A 24,108-nucleotide genomic window follows, 5' to 3' on the forward strand; every position below is an offset into this window, starting at 1 on the left:
TCTCTTCATTTACAAATTAGATCAGAAAATAAAATAATACTGACCTGCACAGGCACATATACTGAGTGCATGCCCTTGACCATGGACCAAGGAGATAGAATGGGTGACTTTGTAAGCCTACTAGCCTACCACAAAATAAGCAGCCTGGTTGATTTTGTTCCAGTAGGTCAGGAGCTACATTTTTCACAAGGATCCCTTTAACAATAGTTTATAGCTTATGTTTTCTTCACAAGGACCCTTTAACAATAGTTTATAGCTTATGTTTTCTATGAGTGCAGATTATTGTGTAGTAGGCCTAGATCTACATCAATCAGGGGTGCAGATTTAGTTGATCAAGTCTTGACTCTCCAAGATGACAATCTTGTATCACACTCAGTATCCTTTCATTGCTCTTTGATCTGATTGACAATGACAGCATTATCATCAAAGAGTTCACTGCCAATTGCAACCATTGCTACACAGGTGACTGATTATACCTCTGACCTATTACAGTGGTCAACGTGGTCTTGCACTTTGACGCGCATTCATGGATTTACCTGAGAGGACAGCAGTGGAGGCCATGCAGTGACTTGGCTCTGAAGGGTTGACATAATGATATACATTGAACAAAAATATAAACGCAACATACAACAATTTCTAAGATTTGACTGAGTTACAGTTCATATAAGGAAATAAGTCAATTGAAATAAATTCATTCGGCCCTAATCTATGGATTTCACATGACTGGGAATACAAATATTTGTTGGTCAAAGATACACTACATGGTCAAAAGTATATAGACACAATTAGTGGATTCAGCTATTTCAGCCACACTCATTGTTGACAAGTGTATAAAATCGAGCACACAGCCATGCAATCTCTATAGACAAACATTGTCAGTAGAATGGCCCGTACTACAGTGGCTTTAAGCATGGCATCGTCATTTTTATTTTGTATTTTTATTTAACCATTATTTAACTAAGCGTGGCACCGTCATAGGATGCCACCTTTCCAACAAATTAGTTCGTCAAATTTCTGCCCTGCTGTTATTGCGAAGTGGAAATGTCTAGAATAGAATAAAACTAGGAGCAACAACGGCTCAGCCGCTGAAGTAGTAGGCAACACAAGCTCACAGAACGTGACCACCGAGTGCTGAAGTGAGTAGCGCATAAAAATCGCCGTAATTGGACTCTGGAGCAGTGGAAACATGTTCTCTGGAGTGAGGAATCAGGCTTCACCATCCGGTAGTCCGACAGACAAATCAGGGTTTGGCGGATGCCAGGAGAACGCTACTTGCCCAAATGCATAGTGCCAACTGTAAAGTTTGGTGGAGGAGGAATAATGGTCTTGGGCTGTTTTTCATAGTTCGGGCTAGGTTCCTGAGTTCCAGTGAAGGGAAATCTTAACGGTAAAGCATACAATGACATGCCAGACGATTCTATGCTTCCAACTATGTGGCAACAGTTTGGGGAAGGCCCTTCCTGTTTCAGCATGAGGTCCATACAGAAATGCTTTGTTGAGATCGGTGTGGAAGAAATTGACTGGCCTGCACAGAGCCCTGACCTCAACCCCATTGAACACCTTTGGGATGAATTGGGACACAGACTGTGAGCCAGGCCTAATCGCACAACGTCAGTGCCTGACCTCACTAATGCTCTTGTGGCTGAATGGAAGCATGTCCCCGCACAAGGAGTCACTAGAGCGCGATGGAACAAGGACATCCCAGCCGGCCAAACCCTCCCCTAACCCAGACGACGCTGGGCCAATTGTGTGCCACCTCATGGGTCTCCCCGGCTACGGCTGGCTGTGACACAGCCTGGGATCGAACCCGGGTCTGTAGTGAAGCCTCAAGCACTGCGATGCAGTGCCTTAGACCGCTGCGCCACTCAATGATTTTCACATTACTTGTGTTCCATTTCAGACAGTGATCATTGTTTTGAATCAGTTTAGTAGTAATTGACACACTCAAACACACCGCAAACAGGCCTTTAATGATTAGGTAGTCTAACAATAATAATAATAATGTAAACCTTCACTGTAATTACCTGCCTACAAGACTATGTAGGCCTAATTACTGTATTTAAAATAAACAGAATATATCTGGTGTGAACTTCAGGGGACTGGTTTATGATTAGGTGTTAACAATACGTTTTTCTCAGTGTTAGTCAATGGCAGCCTAAAGACTCCCACCGATGATTTATTCACTTCCTAGGATTTTTTTACTCCCTTACAGTCGGACAGACGGTATAGGAGCATGAGGTCTGATATCAACAGGCTCAGAGACTGTTTCTATCTACAAGCCATAAGACTGCTGAATAGGGTTGCACATTTTGGGGAATATTCAGAGGTGGAAACTTTCTGTGGGTATTAACGGGAATATATGGGAATTAACATGAATATGTGGGAATTAACAGAAAAATATGCAAATTAATATTAATACCATTTAAATGTAGATTTTTTTGCATTGGATATATTTACCATATCATATGGAGACAGAAACATAAACCTTTTACCTTATCATAAGTAGACATAATTGCAAATGATTAAATCCTTCCAATAGAAATAAAAACTATTTAGTTACAAATTGAAATGTAATTAAATGAGTTGACTCTTCACATGGGATGATTTCACTGAACAACAAAAGAAAGGGAATATTGAATGATCCCCAATGATCCATTGCATCTCCCAATAACATTTTCAACATACACCTGTAAAATAATAGTCTAGGAACTAAAGCCTTGGTTGTCTTCCTCTCAGGCTTCCATGTCTTTTCCCTGGACCTCCTCAATGTCCACCTCTTGAACATCAGACTCTGAGGCCTCATCTTCACTGTCACTTTCCATCCTTGTTGATGATGGCTCGTTGTCAGGCTCAAAAAGCCTCAAATTTGCCCGGATGGCCACCAATTTTTCAACCCTTGTATTGGTCAGCCTATTGCGTGCTTTGGTGTGTGTGTTCCCAAACAAGGACCAGTTGCGCTCTGAGTTGGCTGATGTTGGTGGGATTTGGAGGATGATGGAGGCAACAGGGGAAAGAGCCTCAGATCCACAAAGTCCCTTCCACCAGGTGGCTGATGAGATATGTTGGCACAACTGTCATATTGCATCTCCATCCCAAAGCCCTTGCTTGGAAGTGTACTTTGCCAGACTGCCAAGACCCTTGCCCTCATCCAGGCCAAGGTGACGAGGCACGGTAGTGATGACACCATAGGCGTTTTTGATCTCTGCACCAGACAGGATGCTCTTGCCAGCATACTTGGGGTCCAACATGTACGCTGCAGTATATGGGCTTCAGGCAGAAGTCTTCACGCTCTTTGATGTATTTTAGAACTGCAGTTTCCTCTGCTTGGAGCAACAGTGAAGTGGGCAGTGTAGTACAGATTTCTTCTCTTACATCTGCAAGCAGAGTCTGGATATCGGACAGGATGGCATTGTCTCCCTCAATCTGTGCAATGGCTACTGCTATAGGTTTCAGGAGTTTCAGGCTGCTTACCACTCTCTCCCAAAATACATCATCCAGGAGGATCCTCTTGATATTGGCAGACTGTGATATGGCCATTTCTTGGAGAGACTCCTTCCCCTCCAGGAGACTGTCAAACATGATAACAACACCACCCCAACGGGTGTTGGTGGGCAGCTTCAATGTGGTACTCTTATTCTTCTCACTTTGCTTGGTGAGGTAGATTGCTGCTATAACTTGATAACCCTTCACATTCCTAACCATTTCCTTGGCTCTCTTGTAGAGTGTATCCATTGTTTTCAGTGCCATGATGTCCTTGAGGAGCAGATTCAATGCATGAGAGGCACAGCCAATGGGTGTGATGTGAAGGTAGGACTCCTCCACTTTAGACCAAGCAGCCTTAATGTTTGCAGCATTGTCTGTCACCAGTGCAAATACCTTCTGTGGTCCAAGGTCATTGATGACTGCTTTCAGCTAATCTGCAATGTAGAGACCGGTGTGTCTGTTGTCCCTTGTGTCTGTGCTCTTGTAGAATACTGGTTGAGGGGTGGAGATGATGTAGTTCATTATTCCTTGCCCACGAACTATCGACCACCCATCAGAGATGATTGCAATACAGTCTGCTTTCTCTATGATTTGCTTGACCTTCACTTGAACTCTGTTGAACTCTGCATCCAGCAAATGAGTAGATAAAGCATGTCTGGTTGGAGGGGTGTATGCTGGGCAAAGAACATTCAGAAATCTCTTCCAATACACATTGCCTGTGAGCATCAGAGGGGAAACAGTTGCATACACAGCTCGAGCAAGACATTCATCAGAATTTCACTGACTACGTTCCTCCATTGAGTCAAAAACACTTCTGATTCCAGGAGGACCATGAGCTGTTGCTATCGATAAGGTGTCTGATTCATCATTTTCACCTCGAATAGAAGTAGCGGGACTTTTGTCAGAGGTTGCTTGTTGTGAGCGCTGAGGGAACTTTATGCACTTGGCCAGATGATTCTGCATCTTTGTTGCATAATTCACATATGATTTGGCACAGTATTTGCAAATGTACACAGCTTTTCCTTCTACATTAGCTGCAGTGAAATGTCTCCACACATCTGAAAGTGCCCGTGGCATTTTCCTGTAAAGATTTGAAAACAATTAGGAAAACCCTAATACAATTCCATGTACAGATAAATAGTTAAGCATTTAGATTAAACAACTCCTTTGTAAAATAAATGTTTTAAAATGAAATGTATGGAAACCGGTGAATTAACACCCCGCAGTTAGCTGGCTCAAGCAAGCTAAAACCCACATGGTAGAAAAACTAACTAGCAGAAATTGTTAAGAAGTTAGACATTATTTAAACACACTTTGCTGTAGGCTACTATTTACTAGTTAACAAAAAATCATGTATGTCATATAAAATATATTCACCCCACCCAGTATTGTAATCAAAACCTTAAAAGAAAGCATGTAGTTCTTGGCTCAGACAGTGTAGTAGTGTGGGCTCAATAGCATCTCATTAGTGTGCAAGATTTTGAGAATCAGCTGTACATGTGATGGAAGAGTGCAATGCACATGTGATGGAAGAATGTGTAACGGATGTGAAATGGCTAGCTAGTTAGCGGGTACGCACTACTAGCGTTTCAATCAGTTACGTCACTTGATCTGAAACCTAGAAGTAGTGTTGCCCCTTGCTCTGCAAGGGCCGCGGCCTTTGTGGAGCGATGGGTAACGATGCTTCGTGGGCGACCGTTGTTGATGTGTGCAGAAGGTCCCTGGTTCGCGCCCGTGTCGGGGCGAGGGGACGGTTTAAAGTTATACTGTTAGATTGATGCTGTTGACCCGGATCACTGGTTGCTGCGGAAAAGGAGGAGGTTGAAAGGGGGTGAGTGTAACGGATGTGAAATGGCTATCTAGTTAGCTGGTACGCGCTACTAGCGTTTCAATCAGTTACGTCACTTTCTCTGAAACCTAGAAGTAGTGTTGCGCCTTGCTCTGCAAGGGCCGCGGCCTTTGTGGAGCAATGGGTAACGACGCTTCTTGGGTGACTGTTGTTGATGTGTGCAGAAGGTCCCGGGTATGGGCGAGGGGACGGTTTAAAGTTATACTGTTACAAATGCACTGTGCATGCAGAGGGTTGCAATTCCATTGAATGGGGGATAGTTCAACCAAAATATGCCACAATACCTAGAATTGCCTAGTGAATCCCACAAAAACAGGTTCACTGTTATAAGCTAACTTTTTTCATGAATTTAAGCAAAATTCCCCAAATTCCCGGGCTTAATTTACCATGGGAAAGTTTCCTGAAATTTCCCGTAAAGTTTCCGACCCTTTGCAACCCTACTGCTGAACACAGGAACTGGACTGACCACCTGCTCTGATTCTCCGCACCTTAGCACACACTCACTCACGCACACATCCACACAGACATTCAGTACACACATCCATCTATACACACACACACACATCATAACTGCTGCTACCACTCTTATTATAATAGCTAAATACTGAACAATTTAAACATGGCCACCAATCTCCTCTTCCCTAAAATACGTGTAAATATTGGACTATAAATTGTGCCTTCCTGTATTATACTTAAAATGCTAAAATATGTATTATATTATATTCTACTGTGCCATTTCGCTACACTTGCAATAACATCTGCTAACCATGTGTATGTGACCAATACAATTTGATTTGACAGTTTGTATTCTTATCTTATATTATTTATTTTTGTTGTTGCATTGTCAAGAAGGAACCTGCAAGTAAGCATTTTGTTGGACGGTGTATTCCATGTGTGTCCTGTACATAAGTCTAATAAAACTTGAAACGTATGTGAAAGTTAGAAGAAAAAAGTGATGGCAATGGGGATCGCTGTGGAAACTGCTGGTAGATACAATTTGATAATTGCAGACCTCTCTCAGCCTGCTCCACTAAAAGGCTAAATTAGTTCTGGTCAGTATAATGTTGTTAATGAAATAGTTATAGTTGTAAATATGTAGCCCATCATACTTTCAAATTAATTGTACTTTTTATTATTCTGTGATTTTATGTTTTATGTAGCTGTCTTTTACCAAATAAATTTCCCCCTGTGGGATAATAAAGATGATCAAATAATCTAGACTAAACTAGGGTGCAATACAATGCTGTAAAACAGACTGTAATATGCCACGATTATGAAAATACAATGCATCATGTTTTTTTCCTCTCAGTTTTCCACACTAAGGACGTCAGTGACCCCGACGACACTCCTTGGAATGCCACCTATTGACCGGCAGTAGTACGCCTCGTTGACATTGCAAACACGTCTTGCAGAGTCAGCAATTCTGACCCATATAAATCCACACCGCCGCAAAATCTCACTTTCCTCTGGCACGACGTGGAAACAGCAACCGTCTATTCCCCAGCGATTAGAGAAAAACAATCACCAAAATGACCACGGGACAACCCATATTTTCCAAGGGAGAAGACTGCAAAGCTGGTTGGCACGACGCTAGTGCTGGTTACAATGAGACCGACACTCATCTCGAGATTTTGGGCAAGCCTGTAATGGAACGTTGGGAAACTCCGTACATGCACTCGCTGGCAACTGTAGCCTCCTCAAAAGGTACAACGCACAATGTGCAAGCTGGTGGTCCCTATGAACGCACTGGGACCACTAGATAGTAATTAATTCCAGTATTCTATGATAATTTATAGTTCTATAATAACCTTTTACATTATTGTAATACTTTTTTCTTACAAATGTGTGAAATAAATAAGCCGTAAAGGACAGCCTATTTGCCTATAGCGTAATCATTGGCTAGGTTTACACTTAATTCAGAGCTGCAATATAGTCAAATCAGATTATCAATAAATCAGCAATTAGGCTATTGGGAAAAGTTTATGAAACAAATGCATTGACTTTCTGTATTACTTCTGAGTTGTTTCAAGCAATGTACATGCTAGTGGAGTTTAAAATCATGGTGGAGTTAGACATATGTTGGACATAATGCTTGTGGTTGCAGCAGGTGTTACTCTACCCATGGAATCGTGCCAAGTGAGGACTTGGGAGTGCCAATCATTTATGACGACATGCCATTCAATACGTTTTATAACTACAACTGTTGATCACTGATTTGACTTTTTATTGCACACAATACGAGCACAGACTAGAATTCAAGGTTTTGCACGTAAAAGTTGTTTTGGAGTTGTTTGCGCGCTCATGTCACCATAGCACACACGTTGCTGCATGTAGTAGGAATACAGTCCATTGAGTTTATTAAATAGGGTATTATACTTTCTTTATATTGCTTTATATTGTAAAATACTCATATATGGTGGACATTTGAGTATAAGCCTGATAATAGTATAGGTCGATGCAAAACCAAATCGTCTTTTTCTCTAAATAATTTTTACACATGTATTTTATTATTATTATTTTTTTATCTTTATTTTAACAGGGAAAACAGACTGAGACCTGGATCTCTTTTACGGCTGTGCCCTGTGTAAACATCACTGAAAGACTATTCTATTCTGTGGAAATCCTTGAAGTGGCCTTTCTATCACGTGCCACCACCTCCTTCTTTCCCCCATACATTTCTATACTGTGGTTCTCAGAGAGGTCTCTCAAATGAACAAAAGTCCATTATTTTTGTTTATTGTTGTTTTGCTTTTCATGAAGGGTGCCACAGCATTGGAAATACTTCAATACAGGTCAGACCTGGGTTCAAATACCATTTCACGTATTTAAATTACTTTTCAATACATTTCAAAGCAAGTACTCAGATAACCTTTATTTGGAATAAGTAAGTAGTTGAATATTGGAATGTATTTGGAAATGTTCAAATACACTGAATCAAATGCGCTATGCATTTAACCTCGGAATTTAAAATGACAAATTTGGTTGACTATTTGTTTTTTACAAATAACCATTCAAATACTCAAATAAAAGTATTTGTTTTGGGCTATGTATTTGAAAATACTCAAATACCAAGAACAAATATTTAATAACAAATACAGGTATTTGAAACCAAGTCTTAATACAGGTAGATACTTAAACACCAATTGAGATCCTTGTTCTGCTTTCCCCCACAGGTGGACGGGTTCTGGAGATTGGATTTGGCATGGCCATCGCCGCAACTAAAGTCGAGTCCTTCCCCATTGAGGAGCACTGGATCATTGAGTGCAATGATGGAGTGTTCGCGAGATTGCAGGAGTGGGCCAAGGCTCAGCCACATAGAGTGAGACATCTTCAACTTCACATTAGGATCTATTTAGACTTTTCTCTCATTTAATGTGAATAAAATGTATCTAAATTATTCTCCACTCATAGATTGTGCCCCTCAAAGGACTGTGGGAACAGGTAGTGGGCGGCCTGCCTGACAACCACTTTGATGGTACGTTTCAAAAGGCATTCTATTGGCGTATCCATTGTATCTTTGTATTCTTAAGCGGGTAAATTGCTTCAGACACATAACTAAGTAATTTTAATAATGCCTCTTCTATCAAAGGCATTCTGTACGACACATACCCTCTGTCTGAAGACACATGGCACACTCACCAGTTTGACTTCATCAAGGTAAGTACAACACTTCTATGACAAAGACTGCACATTACAAATATATTAGCAAAAGCACCAGAACCAACAGCGGAATGGGGATTTCTCCTGTATTAAAAACTGTATAAAACACAAACATGTTTGGTATTACATATGATATTGTAGCTGAATCCAACGCAAACATATGGCAGATGTTTAGGGTGGCAACCAAAAGGTTGCTAGTTCGAATCCCAGAGCCATCAAAGAGAAAATAAACTGTTGATGTGCCCTTGAGAAAGGCACTGAATACTAATTGCTCCAGAGTTGCCATTGCCCACTTTTCGAGGGTGTCTCGGGGAGAGTTGGGATATGCAAAAAGCACTTTTCCAATTCACACATATGTATTAATACACATTTGTACATCTGAAATAGGACAAATATAAGCACCCACAAAATGAATTAATAAACAAATTAATCCAAATGGAATGAGATATTTCTTAATGGAATCTGATTCCTATCACTCATTACAAACATTGCCTATCGTGTCACAATGACATTTCCATTATAATAAAATGTTTGAATTGTGTCTCTATAGGGTCATGCTCATAGGCTGCTGAAGCCCGGTGGTGTCCTCACCTACTGCAACCTAACCTCTTGGGGTGAACTTCTCAAGTCCAAATATGACAACATCGACAACATGTTCCAGGTGAGCCGGCTCTCAGCCAATCAATGATCAACAACACCTAATCTCTCTGTGAGGTGCTTGTGTACACGTGTCCTCTCGGGCATGACACATTTCATTTCTTTGCACGTATTCTGTCCTTGTCTCAGATAGTACTGCACTTACAGTACAAGTCTGGTACAGTGTAATTGCATATCTGATGTTATACCGCTAATCGTTACTGTAGTATAACATGTCATTTAAAGTGTGGCCCTCCATTTTGTTTGGTTTGATGTTCATTAAATCATTAACCCATTTGTTTCATTCACGTGCAGTGACTATTTGTCTGTTGTATTTTTCTTATTTGGTCTGTCTGTAGCTTCAGTACTAACTAAGTTGCCTGCTACATGCTTCCACCATTTCTTTATAGTACATTTGATTTTGTTTACTAACTGCAGTACAACAGTAATTGGTTTAGTTTATCTATCACCGGCGTCTGCCATTTACTATTACCATTTGTATTGCACTTGGTTGTGGCACTGTTAGAATGTGTCCTCAATTACCTTTCTTGACTAAACAAAGGTAATAATTTGACCTTAACTACAAGATCTGAGAATTAAACTTTATTTTTTTGTGTATATATATATATATCATATTTTTTACAACCAAATCCCCCAAGAATAGGTAAATGGGATGTTATTGACAGGTCCAGACACTTTCATCCTCGTTGTGCAGTACGGGGCGCTGAAAAAAACATTAATAAAGGCTCCAAAAACATGCAAAAACGTAATTTTAGAAACGGAAAAGGTCTCAGTATAATGATGCAGGTCTTCAGATGTTGTACACATGAAATTGTGTCATTCCATTTTGTTGCTACTCGAGCAATAGCTCTACGTCCATTCTTGCAGCAGGCTACACAGAGAATAGCTGGATAGGGGAAACCGTTTGTCTCACAAAATGGAGTATAACGTTGCGGATAAAGTTTGGAATGACACAAGTTCATGTGTACATCTGAATACCTGCATCATTATACTGAGAGCTTTTCCGTTTCTAAAAATGACGCATTTGGATGTTTTTGGAGCCGTTCATGTTTTTTCAGAGCCCCGTACTGCACAACGAGTAAGTGACCCGCTGGTTGGGGTAAGTTTCTCAAAAACAAGTGAAATCGCAGCAACAACAAAAAGTATCTGGACCCTTCTATAACATGCCATATACATCAAAAATAGAGATTTGGTTGTAAAATGCAAGTTTCTCCTATGATGATTTTTCAGGAGACCCAGATGCCTCACCTGCTCGAGGCTGGCTTCAAGAGGGAGAAGATTAGCACCACAACCATGGATATTGTTCCTCCAAGCGAATGCAAATACTATGCCTTCCGCAAGATGATTACACCCACCATTCTGAAAGAGTGAAGTGGCTTGATGCCACCGTAATGTTTTTATTCCTTTAATTCTCAAGTGCCTCCATTTTAAAAGCCACATTGGTTTACTGTCAAAAATCCATAAGCACTCAGCGATGTCCATCTTACAATAAACCAATTGAAATAACATGTCCACTCTGAAAATGAATTTGTTTGGGTATCACCACAAACAATTTTGCACCTCTTGCTATGGAACCTCTTGAAATTCGTTACAGAATGCATTACATTTGAACTTCATTGCAATGTTAATGAGCACTATATTTTACATAATACTAAGTCTGCGTTTACACAGGCAGCCCAATTCTGATCTTATATCCAATTTAATTATTGGTCTTTAGACCAATCAGATCCTATCTTTTGCCAATAATTGGGCAACATATCACAATTGGGCTGCCTGTGGAAACACTTTCGATTGGCCACTTAACTAAATGTGAATCAAAATTTCATTAACATATTTCACTTCTGAAATAACAATTATTTCCTGAGGGGCTGCAAAATAAGTCAAAAACATGATTTTCCTGTTTTCAATGATATTTCCACACTAGGAGCATGAAATAACACTCAAATTGTGAAAATGCCAATGCCCTTGGCATTTGCAGCTTTTTGAAAAACATGCCTGGAATTTCAGCCTGTTCACCTGGGATGGAGTTTTGGCCCACAGCATATCACAATGAGATCAGATTATTTTGACCAATAACCAGTCATCTTTTATTATACACTGCTCAAAAAAATAAAGGGAACACTTAAACAACACAATGTAACTCCAAGTCAATCACACTTCTGTGAAATCAAACTGTCCACTTAGGAAGCAACACTGATTGACAATAAATTTCACATGCTGTTGTGCAAATGGAATAGACAAAAGGTGGAAATTATAGGCAATTAGCAAGACACCCCCCAAAACAGGAGTGATTCTGCAGGTGGTGACCACAGACCACTTCTCAGTCCCTATGCTTCCTGGCTGATGTTTTGGTCACTTTTGAATGCTGACGGTGCTCTCACTCTAGTGGTAGCATGAGACGGAGTCTACAACCCACACAAGTGGCTCAGGTAGTGCAGTTCATCCAGGATGGCACATCAATGCGAACTGTGGCAAAAAGGTTTGCTGTGTCTGTCAGCGTAGTGTCCAGAGCATGCAGAAGCTACCAGGAGACAGGCCAGTACATCAGGAGACGTGGAGGAGGCCGTAGGAGGGCAACAACCCAGCAGCAGGACCGCTACATCCGCCTTAGTGCAAGGAGGTGCACTGCCAGAGCACTGCAAAATGACCTCCAGCAGGCCACAAATGTGCATGTGTCAGCATATGGTCTCACAAGGGGTCTGAGGATCTCATCTCGGTACCTAATGGCAGTCAGGCTACCTCTGGCGAGCACATGGAGGGCTGTGCGGCCCCACAAAGAAATGCCACCCCACACCATGACTGACCCATTGCCAAACCGGTCATGCTGGAGGATGTTGCAGGCAGCAGAACGTTCTCCACGGCGTCTCCAGACTCTGTCACGTCTGTCACATGTGCTCATGTGCTCAGTGTGAACCTGCTTTCATCTGTGAAGAGCACAGGGCGCCAGTGGCGAATTTGCCAATCTTGGTGTTCTCTGGCAAATGCCAAAAGTCCTGCACGGTGTTGGGCTGTAAGCACAACCCCCACCTGTGGACGTCGGGCCCTCATACCACCATCATGGAGTCTGTTTCTGACCGTTTGAGCAGACACATGCACATTTGTGGCCTGCTGGAGGTCATTTTGCAGGGCGCTGGCAGTGCACCTCATTGCACAAAGGCGGAGGTAGCGGTCCTGCTGCTGGGTTGTTGCCCTCCTATGGACTCCTCCACGTCTCCTGATGTACTGGCCTGTCTCCTGGTAGCGCCTGCATGCTCTGGACACTACGCTGACAGACACAGCAAACCTTTTTGCCACAATTCGCATTGATGTGCCATCCTGGATGAAATGCACTACCTGAGCCACTTGTGTGGGTTGTAGACTCCGTCTCATGCTACCACTAGAGTGAGAGCACCGCCAGCATTCAAAGTGACCAAAACATCAGCCAGGAAGCATAGGAACTGAGAAGTGGTCTGTGGTCACCACCTGCAGAATCACTCCTGTTTTGGGGGGTGTCTTGCTAACTGCCTATAATTTCCACCTTTTGTCTATTCCATTTGCACAACAGCATGTGAAATTTATTGTCAATCAGTGTTGCTTCCTAAGTGGACAGTTTGATTTCACAGAAGTGTGATTGACTTGGAGTTACATTGTGTTGTTTAAGTGTTCCCTTTATTTTTTTGAGCAGTGTACATATCCTACTTTGGGAAGTAAGTGGGTAGGCTCTAGAGCAGGGGTATTCAACCCTTACCCTACGAGGACCAAAACCTGCTGGTTTTCTGTTCTACCTGTTAATTGGGGTGGCAGGTGCCTAGTGGTTAGTGTTGGGCCAGTAACTGAAAGGTTGCTAGTTCAAATCCCCGAGCTGACAAGGTAAAAATCTGTCGTTCTGCCCCTGAACAAGGCAGTTAACCCACTCTTCCTAGGCCGCCATTGTAAATAAGAATTTGTTCTTAACTGACTTGCCTTTAATAAAAAAAGAATTGCACCCACCTGGTGTCCAAGGTTTAAATCAGTCTGATTAGAGGTGAATGTAAAAAATGCAGTGGAACTGGCTTCGAGGTCCAGAGTTGAGTTTGAGGGCTCTAGAGTTGAGACGGTCCTATCCGACAATCAGGGCTGTGCATGTACGCTCACATGATTAGACTGAGCATTTCATTAAATAAAGTCATTTATTAGACATACAGTGATGCTTTAAACGGACTGCATGGGAGCTTTAAGAAAAGAGATGGAAAAAGTCCCTATCTGGTTAGAACTTGTTAATCATTAATTGAAAAGTTGTCATGGCACATTGCCGATCTCATTGCAGCTGGTAGATAAGTGTTAGTCATATCTTCCCCAAACTATGTTTTTTTTCATAGAAAATTGAGAACAGTAGGACCTTTGAATATTGGCCAACCGTCATAGCAGATCTCACAAGAATTTAACTCAATCTATACACATTTACTATTGGGTCACAAATCCTTAAGCCTAGTGAGATGAGTTACTGAAAACACTGAGAAAGTACATAAATTGTATTTATGATGCATGCTACATTTCTTGCAGATTTAGAGGGTGATTTATATATATATTTTTTTTTAATGTAGATTGTGTGATTTGTCACTATAAGTTACATCCAAAGGGTGTGTCTTTGTGCAAATATAATGTTAAAACGGTTTACACCTTTCAACTTTCCTATAAAATATGAACAGCTACACCCTGGTTCCTGATCGGCTAGGTGGAATAGCACCCCTATTGCTACCTTCCAATTATCTAAGATGTACACAAGTGCATACAGGGCCGGGGTCAATTTGGGATTGAATTTTGGTGAGTAGAACCAAAGACTGGCCCTGAGACAATACTCTTAAATTGTATCCATCCACATGTACTCTTAAGTAAACAGTGATGACATAATTGGTCAAAGCACTGCAAAAAGAAAGCATGCTTACACCAATTCAATGTCAGGTCAGTGATTACTTCAAGGAAGAAAGGAAACATTTAGGAGTATTTCAAAAAGGTACTCTACTCTCTCTTTGGTAGTCCCAGAGCTAATAGAAGTAAACGTCTAAACTCTGAATTTTTTGGGGTGCCAAGTACACCATCTACTGGTTCAGAATATACACACATAGAAAGTCTTCAAAACAAAGGAGTACACCAACATACATAACAAAAACTAATGGACTACTAAAGAAAACTGAGGTGACTTCCATCTACATAGTAATGACCATAATGTTTAAAATGCTCAGTTAAAATGATTATTGATAAATGTATTTAAATCCCTGCCAGTATCATAATCTGTGCAAGGCCAAGAACAGTGATACAAATGACAAGAAATTCCTTTAATGTTTCTGCAGAGAGGTGCCAGAGCTCAACCCAGAGTGATTCCTGAGGATATTGCCAACCGGTTTACTGGCTGATCAGACCACCAATAAATACAACATTTACAAAAAGCCAGACGTACATCATTTCACTTGCGATACCAAATCCTCATTTTCTTCTCTCGCTTTATTTTCTTTTGCAACTGTAGCGTCCCGTAGAGAAGGGCCTCTGCTGTGGGTGGGCAGCCTATGGGAGGACAAGTAAAACAGTCACTTAGAGTGAAATGTTTTCTATAAAAATAATAATTAAAAAAAAGGTAAATAAGATGATCTTCACAGCTATTATTGTGATTTGTTTCTTTTCCACATTGCTGATCATACAGTGCCTTCAGAAACTATTCACACCCCTGGACTTTTTCCACATTTAGTTGTGTTACAAAATTGGATTAAAATGGATTTAATTGTAAATCTTTGTCAATGATCTTCACCAATGTCAAAGTGGAAGGAAAATAAAACACTATATCTTGATTAGATAAGTATTCAACCCCCTGTGTCAATACATGTTAGAATTACTTGCGTCAGCAATTACAGCTCTGAGTCTTTCTGGGTAAGTCCAAGAACTTTGCACACCTGGATTGTACAATTTTCCCCCATTATTATTTTTTAAACTCTTCAAGCTGGTTGCTGATCATTGCTAAACAGCCATTTTCATGTCCTGACAAAGATTTTCAAGCAGATTTAAGTAAGAAAATGTAACTAGGCCACTCAGGAACATTCAATGTTATTCAATTATATGGCCTTGTGTTTTAGGTAATGGCCCTGCTGAAAGTTGAATTTCAAATCAAATGAACATTTTATTTACAACAGGTGTAGACCTTACCATGAAATGCTTACTTACAAGCCCTTAACCAACAATGCAGTTAAAGAGTTTAAACAAGTTTTAAAAAAGAATAAAAATGAACAATAAAATAACAAGGCTATATACAGGTGGTACAAGTACCGAGTCAATGTGCGGGGGTACAGGTTCGTCAAGGTCATTGGTACATGTAGGTAGAGGTAAAGTGACTATGCATAGATAATAAACAGCGAGTAGCAGGAGTGTAAAAACAAAGTGAGGTGGGGATCAATGTAAATTATCCGGATGGCCATTTGATTCATTGTTCAATCTTATGGCTTGGGGGGGGGGGGGGGGGGGGGGGTAGAAGCTGTTAAGAAACCTTTTGGACCTCGACTTGGCGCTCCGGTACCGCTTGCCATCCGGTAGTAGAGCGAACAGTCTATGACTTGGGTGACTGGAGTCTGACAATTTTTTGGGCCTTCCTCTGACACTGCCCAGTATATAGGTCCTGGATGGCAGGAAGCTTGGCCCCAGTTATGTACTGGGCCGTACGCACTACCTTCTGTAGAGCAGTTGCCATACCAGGCGGTGAAGCAACCGGTCAGGATGCTCCCGATGGTGCAGCTGTATAACTTTGAGAATCTGGGGACCCAAGCCAAATCTTTTCAGTCTCCTGAGGGAGAATAGGCTTTGTCGTGCCCTCTTCACGACTGTCTTGGTGTGTTTGGACCATGATAGTTTGTTGGTGATGGGGACACGAAGGAACATGAAACTCTCGACCGGCTCCACTACAGTCATATAGATGTGAATTGGGGCGTGTTCGGCCCATCTTTTCCTGTAGTCCACGATCAGCTCCTTTTTTTTTTTTCTTGCTTGCTCAGCCCATCTATAACTTAGCCCAAACAACTACCTCTTTACCTACTGTATTTATTTATTTTGCTCCTTTGCACCCTATTATTTCTATCTCTACTTTGCACCTTCTTCCACTGCAAACCAACCATTCCAGTGTTATTTTTTTTACTTGCTATATTGTATTTACTTCGCCACCATGGCCTTTTATATATTTTTTAATTTATTTATATATATATTTTGTTTGCCTTCACCTCCCTTATCTCACCTCACTTGCTCATATTGTATATAGACTTATTTTCACTGTATTATTGACTGTATGTTTGTTTTACTCCATGTGTAACTATGTGTTGTTGTATGTGTCGAACTGCTTTGCTTTATCTTGGCCAGGTCGCAATTGTAAATGAGAACGTGTTCTCAATTTGCCTACCTGGTTAAATAAAGGTGAAATAAAAATAAATAAATAAAACGTTGAGGGAGAGGTTGTTGTCCTGGGACCACACTGCCAGGTATCGGACCTCCTCCCTATAGGCTGCCTCATTGTTGTCGGTGATCAGGCATACACTGTTGTGTCATCAGCAAACTTAAAAATGGTGGTGTTGGAGTCATGCTTGGCCACACAGTCATGGGTGAACAGGGAGTACAGGATGGGACTAAGCACGCACCCCTGAGGAGCCCCGGTGTCGAGGACCAGTGTGGCAGATGTGTTGTTACCCACCCTTACCACCTGGGGGCAGCCTGTCAGGATGTTCTGATCCAGTTGCCGAGGGAGGTGTTTAGTCCCAGTGTCCTTAGCTTAGCGATGAGCTTTGTGGGCACTATGGTGTTGAACGCTGAGCTGTAGTCAATGAATAGCATTCTCACATAGGTGTTCCTTTTGTGCGATTGAATCATCGGTGGATCTGTTGGTGCGGTATGCAAATTGGAGTGGGTCTAGGGTTTCTGGGATAACGGTGTTGATGTGAGCCATGACCAGCCTTTCAAAGCACTTCATGGCTACCGACGTGAGTGCTACGGGGCGGTAGTCATTTAGGCAGGTTACCTTCGCTTCCTTGGGCACAGGGACTATGGTGGTCTGCTTGAAACCTATGCATCAGGGAGAGGTTGAAAACGTCAGTGAAGACACTTGCCAGTTGGACCGCTCATGCACCGAGTACACATCCTGGTAATCCATCTGGCCCCGCGGCCTTGTGAATGTTGACCTGTTTAAAAAGGTCTTGCTCACATTGGCTACGGAGAGCATGATCACAGTCGTCCGGAACAGCTGGTCCTTTCATGCATGCTTCAGTGTTGCTTGCCTCGAAGCGAGCATAAGAGGCATTTAGCCCGTCTGGTAAGCTCGCGTCACTGGGCAGCTCGCGGCTGTGCTTACCTTTGTAGTCCATAATAGTTGTGCAAGCCCTGCCACATCCGACGAGCGTCAGAGCCGGGGTAGTAGGATTCAATCTCAGTCCTGTATTGATGCTTTGCCTGTTTGATGGTTCGATATGAGGGCATAGCGGGATTTCTTATAAGCGTCTGGATTAGTGTCCAGTTCCTTGAAATAGGCAGCTCTAGCCTTTAGCTCAGTGAGGATGTTGCCTGTAATCCATGTCTCCTGGTTGGGATATGTACGTGCGATCACTGTGGGGACGACGTCGTCGATGCACATATTGATGAAGCCGGTGACTGAGATGGTATACTCCTCAATGTCATTGCACGAATCCCAGAACATATTCCAGTCTGTGCTAGCAAAACAGTCATGTAGCGTTGCAACCGCTTCATCTGACCACTTCCTTATTGAGCGACTCACTGGTATTTCCTGCTTTAGTTTTTGCTTGTAAGCAAGAATCAGGAGGATAGAATATTGGTCAGATTTGCCAAACGGAGGGCTTGGGAGAGCTTTGTATGCGTCTGTGTGGAGTAAAGTTGGTCTAATTTTCCCTCTGGTTGCACGTGACATGCTGGTAGAAATTAGGTAAAACGGATTTAGGTTTGCCTGCATTTATCTCCCAGTGTCTGTTGGAAAGCAGACTGAACCAAGTTTAGGATTTTGCTTGTGCTTAGCTTTATTCTGTTCATTTTTCTCCTAAAACTCCCTAGTCCTTGCAGATGACAAGCATACCCATAACATGATACAGCCACCATCATGCTTGAAAATTTGAAGAGTGGTACTCAGTGATGCGTTGTGCTAGATTTGCCCAACGAATACACTTTTGTATTCAGGACAAGCGGTGTGAATACTTTCTGAAGGCACTGTATATCAGGGCCAGAACAAATTTGTTTTATAAGAGTAAAAAAATAAAATACAAATTACAGAATGATACATACCTGGAACGTATATGTCCACTGGTACGATGCGGTCACACCCTCGGACCACGGCGTAAGAGTAGTGGTAGTAGCCACCCCCATTGGCACAGCTTAATAAGGACAGAGTAATAAGATATAGTGTGGCTCAACTAACAGCTGAATATGAAAAACGTCAACAGACACTGTAAAAGCAGTGTGTGTAATGCTAAAACAGTTTGGGGAATTAAATCCCAATAGGTTGGCAGTAATCTTTATATTAAACAATCAGGCATTCTTAAATGAAGTTAAGGACATCATGTGATCCATTTCAAACTGTACAACCACTAAAATCTTTCTGCTTGAACCTAATATTAGGACAACATTTTACCTGCCCATGGAAATTACATATCTTGGCTCAGGCATCTGGTCATAAACCTATGGGAAAATAAGCATGTTGAATTCATAGTCAATAAAAGACTAACTTGATTTCAAGCAAATGCAGAACTCCTTTCTCCAAAGAAACTTCAGTCAAATACCTTGCGCAGAGCGGGGGCCATCTTGTTGGTCAAGGTGCCTGCCACAATCATGACGTCGGCCTGTCTGGGGCTGGCTCTGAACACCACTCCGAACCGGTCCATGTCGTATCGAGGAGCCGCCATGTGCATCATCTCAACCGCACAGCATGCCAGGCCAAAGGTCATGGGCCACAGGGAGCTCTAATGTAGAAATCCACAAAAACAGATTAGATCAATTGTTTTGTTAACCTAACTGAACAAAGATCATTCAGTCAGTCAATCTTTTTCCCTAACTCTTCCTAACAATCCTCAACTCATCTTGAGAAAGGTGAAAAGGAAAGGTCAAGGAATAACATTTAGACCAATGGTTCTCAAACTGTTTATAGTCCCGTACCCCTTCAAACATTCAAACTCCAGCTGCGTATCTCTAGCACCAGGGTCAGCACACTCAAATGTTGTTTTTTGCCATCATTGTAATCCTGCCACACACACACACTATATGATACATTTAAACATAAGAATGAGTGCGAGTTGTCGTCACAACCCGGCTCGTGGGAAGTGACAAAGAGCTTTTATAGGACCAGGGCACAAATAATAATAAATCTATAATTTTTCTTTATTTAGCCATCTTATGTATTAAACGTTATTGTGAATAACTCCCCACAGGTTAATGAGAAGGGTGTGCTTGAAAGGATGCACATAACTCTGCAATGTTGGCTTGTATTGGAGAGTCTGTCTTAAATAATTTCCCACACACAGTCTGTGCCTGTATTTAGGTTTCATGCTAGTGAGGGCCGAGAATCCACTCTCACATAGACACGTGGTTGCAAAGGGCATCAGTGTCTTAGCGCGAATTTCAAAGTCAAGAAACTGAGCGCAGCCCAATCCAGAAATCTGGCAGTGGCTTCTGATTACATTTTCACAGAATCGCATTTTGCAATTTCAGTGAGGCTCTCTTGTTCAGATATCGGTAAGTGGATTGGAGGCAGGGCACAAAAGGGATAACGAATCCAATCGTTTGTGTCGTCCGTTTCGGGAAAGCACCTGTGTAATTGCGCACCCAGCTCACTCAGTCAGGTGCGTCGCTATATCACATTTGACATTGTCCGTAGACTTGAATTAATTTGCACAAAAAAAAAAAAAAAAATCATACAATGATGGGAAGACCTGTGTGTTGTCCTTGTTAATGCAGACAGAAAATAGCTCCAACTTCTTAATCATAGCCTCAATGTTGTCCGGCAGATTGAATATAGTTGCGAAATCACTGTAATCCTAGATTCAGATCATTCAGGCGAGAATAAACATCACCCAGCTAGGCCAGTCGTGTGAGAAACTCATCATCATGCAAGCCCCCTGATAACCAGTACACTTCTACACGTATGTTGTAAAAGCGTTACATGGTTACTGCCCATATCATTGCATAATGCAGAAAATACACAAGTTAGTCTTTATTCTCGCCCAAAACACTCCTGTGGCTTATTTTTCAAATTGTCATGTTTTGTTTATAAATGTCTGCGAGAGAGTAACGGTGAATGTGATTGGATTTTAATTATTTGACTAGGCTACCTGTATTTGACATTGTGTTGTTATTTCGCAGAACATTAGTTCACTGGTTTAATTTTATTTTTGGTAGTGAAACAAATCTACTCAGGCAAGAAAGAAAAGAAACTCATCCAAATATAGCACCGTTTGAAAATATAAAATGTACTGTTTGAATACATGAATAATTATTACTATGATTTTTTATTTATTATTGCCCCAGTTTGGGAATACCTGGTTTAGAGGAATGACCCCCCCCCCCCAAAAAAGTATTATTTGTGAAGGCATTGGCTGGAATTTTACTTCAAATTAAATGGAATTACAGGAGTCAGAGACAACTTCTTAATTTTCCCCCAGCAAAGGAGACTCAATATGGAAAACGTGAAACCAGACTATGCTTCCCTCTGTAGTTAGTTTAATCATTTTGACAGTTCCTTGACTGACAGCCAGCTGACCACATACTGTTTGTTTAGTAGATTACAAAGAGAAGTAAAGAAGGATGTGGATGGGCCTCACGAGTGGGGCAGTGGTCTAAGGCACTACATCGCAGTGCTAGCTGTGCCACTAGATATTCTGGGTTCGAGTCCAGGCTCTGTCGCAGCCGGCCGCAACCGGGAGACCCATGGGGCAGCGCACAATTAGCCCAGCGTCGTCCGGGTTAGGGAAGGGTTTGGCAGCAGGGAGGTCCTTGTCCCATCGCACACTAGTGATTCCTGTGGTGGGCCAGGCACAATGCACGCTGACATGGTCGCCAGGTGTACGGTGTTTCCTCCGATACATTGCTGTGGCTGACTTCCGGGTTAAGTGGGCATTGTGTCAAGAAGCAGTGCGGCCTGGCTGGGTTTCGGTGGACGCACGGCTCTCGACCTTCACCTCTCCCGAGTCCGTACGGGAGTTGCAGCGATGAGACAAGACTAACTACCAATTGGATACCACGAAATTGGGGACAAAAACATTTGATAAAAGTTCTATAAAAGCCAAATTGACACTCAAAACATACAAAAGGTACCATATGCCACTGCAAAAGAGAGATATTGTGTGGCATTGAATCTGAGCCCTAACTTACTCTGCGTGCCCAGTTCACCAGATCATCCAGTTTAGTGATGACATATTCTCCCTTGCTGCTTGCTACTGCAGCGGGCTTGGCAGCAGCTACCGCTGTGCTTTTCTCTCTGACTGGAACCACACTGGAGGGAAAGGGAATATTAAGTACTCGAGCAAATCTTCTTTATAGTTCTTGACAAATTCAGATGTTCACTGGATTTCCATTACCTTGTAGCATTGTCGCTTTTAGCAATGTGGTGTAGCGCTCTCTGTTGTATCGCAAATACTGAAATGGGTCTGTATGGTAAAAAAGACCAAGATTGGATTGGCACTGACAACTTTGTGATAACTGCTGATGTAAAAGAGGTTTATAAAATAAAGTTGATTGATTGACTGACTTACTGGCCATCAACACAAGCACAATGGCACTGCACAGAAATAACACAATACTCTAAACTATAACAAATGGAGCAAACATATTTAATGTAGACTACTGGTGCTTCCAAAACAGAAAGAACCTCTATGTTGCAAACTATAGAAAATGCCAGACCTGTCTTGGACAAATTACGCACTTGATACGGTGATTAATTAAAACCAGACTGCCAGAGACAGCAGGTATGCGTTCATAAATAATATCAGATTAAACTTTAAAAAGCATCCTTACCTTGATGAAACATTACCAAACGCGGCAAGGCGAGGGACTGCTAAGAAAATACAAAAAAAAGCACAGCTAGATTTCAACAAATGCAATTAACTCATTACGCCACACCAAACTCTCTAGCTAACACAATTTACTGGGGGGATAACGTTACTGCACAGGTTGTCATTTGTTACAACAGCCTAACCCAAAATCACGACCAAAAAGCGTATTTTTGTTTGAATGAATCATTACGATAGACAATATTGACATGTGTGGCTGTAGTAACTAGTGGAAACCCACTGACTGGCAGTCAATGCGCATTTCTTGAGTGGCATAACAAACAGCCGTTTGTGATATGGCTAGTTGTAACTTAGTCAAACTGACTTGTATCAAGTATTTGCTTATATAAATATTACAATGTATTTGCCATTAGATGACCATTAGCTAAGAGGTTGATCACACTGCATGTCTGACTGAGGAACTTAACGTTCCACGCGTGCTAGTTAGCTATTTACAAACAAAAATTTTCTCCCTGGCTAGCTAACGTTTGCTAGTTAGCCTAGCCAGAGCCGTTTCTGTTCAGATTTATGCCAGATATAACATCTAGCTACTTATAGCTAGATAGCAAGGTCAGTGATTACAACCGATGGTGGAAGCATACAATGACAAAACCTAGATAATACATTAATCAGGTGGCATAGGAAATACTGTAATGTTAGTGGGATAAATAAGTCGGATATTTAGCGGAACGATATGTCGCAGTAACTTGGGAACATTGCATATTATCCATAACATCACTCACCCACCAACGCCGCCATCTTTCGCTAAGAATGAGAAGACTTCCACTGACTGTGGTTACGTGATAGAACGGTCCGTCCTATCTGTGATCCTTGGGACGTCCCTACTTCTTTGAAGTTGACATTTAAAATGGTTAGGTTCAGGGTTGGGACGTCCCAAGGTTTCATAAAAAAATATATAGCAGTTAATTATAGGGGCTTACCGGTATATATTTTTTTGTTGACAGGGAGAACAATGTCTAAAGTAAGAGTTAAACGTATTGATTGGTCTGAACTTAAATACCAAAGATGTGGGAAATAATTTCACATTTGCAAGTGGTTCCATGGGGTGATCCAGGATCACTTTTTACAACCCAATCAACCGAGGTAAAGCTAGTTTCAAGTAGGATATTCGACGGATATTCGCGCTTTCAAACCTCAATAGCTTTCAAACCACTTGAGCCACAGACTCCAAATAAGTGTCATTATGTTGTAAAAAATTGCGCACAACATTGCACAGGTCTTATTTTCACGATTTGGACATTAATTGGCTTTCCAAAGCTAATAAACATGTGCAAATGTGAGCAACATGTTGAATTAGTTCGGGAGCGTAAACAAAGTACAAACCTTTTTTACATTCAAATTTCAATAGCTCCTTGGTCATGTGACCTAGGGACTTCAAACAAGGTTTAGAATGTACACTGACTGCCCTTCTAT

At 41.7% G+C, this 24,108-nt stretch overlaps 2 protein-coding genes across 3 annotated transcripts; one reads left to right on the forward strand and one right to left on the reverse strand.

The window, feature by feature from the left end:
* The first annotated feature begins 6,667 nt into the window (after positions 1 to 6,667).
* gamt (guanidinoacetate N-methyltransferase) lies at positions 6,668 to 11,155 on the forward strand. Its single transcript, XM_055940689.1, has 6 exons — positions 6,668 to 7,036; positions 8,506 to 8,651; positions 8,744 to 8,807; positions 8,922 to 8,989; positions 9,543 to 9,653; positions 10,880 to 11,155. The coding sequence occupies exons 1-6, from the start codon at positions 6,862 to 6,864 to the stop codon at positions 11,018 to 11,020; spliced, it is 705 nt and encodes a 234-aa protein (XP_055796664.1). The 5' UTR covers positions 6,668 to 6,861; the 3' UTR covers positions 11,021 to 11,155.
* A 3,773-nt stretch (positions 11,156 to 14,928) lies between these two features.
* Positions 14,929 to 23,546, reverse strand: ndufs7 (NADH:ubiquinone oxidoreductase core subunit S7). Of its 2 annotated transcripts, none has more exons than XM_055940697.1 (8): positions 23,418 to 23,546; positions 22,640 to 22,676; positions 22,204 to 22,272; positions 21,998 to 22,118; positions 19,414 to 19,593; positions 19,266 to 19,312; positions 18,920 to 19,008; positions 14,929 to 15,169 (listed from the first exon to the last, which is right to left on the reverse strand). In XM_055940697.1, the coding sequence occupies exons 1-8, from the start codon at positions 23,431 to 23,433 to the stop codon at positions 15,072 to 15,074; spliced, it is 657 nt and encodes a 218-aa protein (XP_055796672.1). In that variant the 5' UTR covers positions 23,434 to 23,546; the 3' UTR covers positions 14,929 to 15,071. The 2 variants fall into 2 exon arrangements, with proteins under 2 accessions (XP_055796672.1, XP_055796671.1); XM_055940696.1 differs by having other exon boundaries at positions 22,640 to 22,679; positions 23,418 to 23,545.
* Between the last annotated feature and the right edge of the window lie 562 nt (positions 23,547 to 24,108).

The sequence above is a fragment of the Salvelinus fontinalis genome, chromosome 12, assembly GCF_029448725.1.
Source record: "Salvelinus fontinalis isolate EN_2023a chromosome 12, ASM2944872v1, whole genome shotgun sequence".
In the NCBI taxonomy this organism is placed as follows: domain Eukaryota; kingdom Metazoa; phylum Chordata; class Actinopteri; order Salmoniformes; family Salmonidae; genus Salvelinus; species Salvelinus fontinalis.

Coding starts and splice junctions, on each gene's coding strand:
- ndufs7 (XM_055940696.1), bottom strand. Junction 19,594..21,997: donor TGGTGAACTGGGCACGCAGA/GTAAGTTAGGGC, acceptor TTTCTACATTAG/AGCTCCCTGTGGCCCATGAC. Junction 15,170..18,919: donor AGTGGACATATACGTTCCAG/GTATGTATCATT, acceptor GTCCTCCCATAG/GCTGCCCACCCACAGCAGAG.
- gamt (XM_055940689.1), top strand. CDS start 6,862: ATGACCACGGGACAACCCATATTTTCCAAGGGAGAAGACTGCAAAGCT. Junction 8,808..8,921: donor GCCTGACAACCACTTTGATG/GTACGTTTCAAA, acceptor CTTCTATCAAAG/GCATTCTGTACGACACATAC. Junction 8,990..9,542: donor ACCAGTTTGACTTCATCAAG/GTAAGTACAACA, acceptor GTGTCTCTATAG/GGTCATGCTCATAGGCTGCT.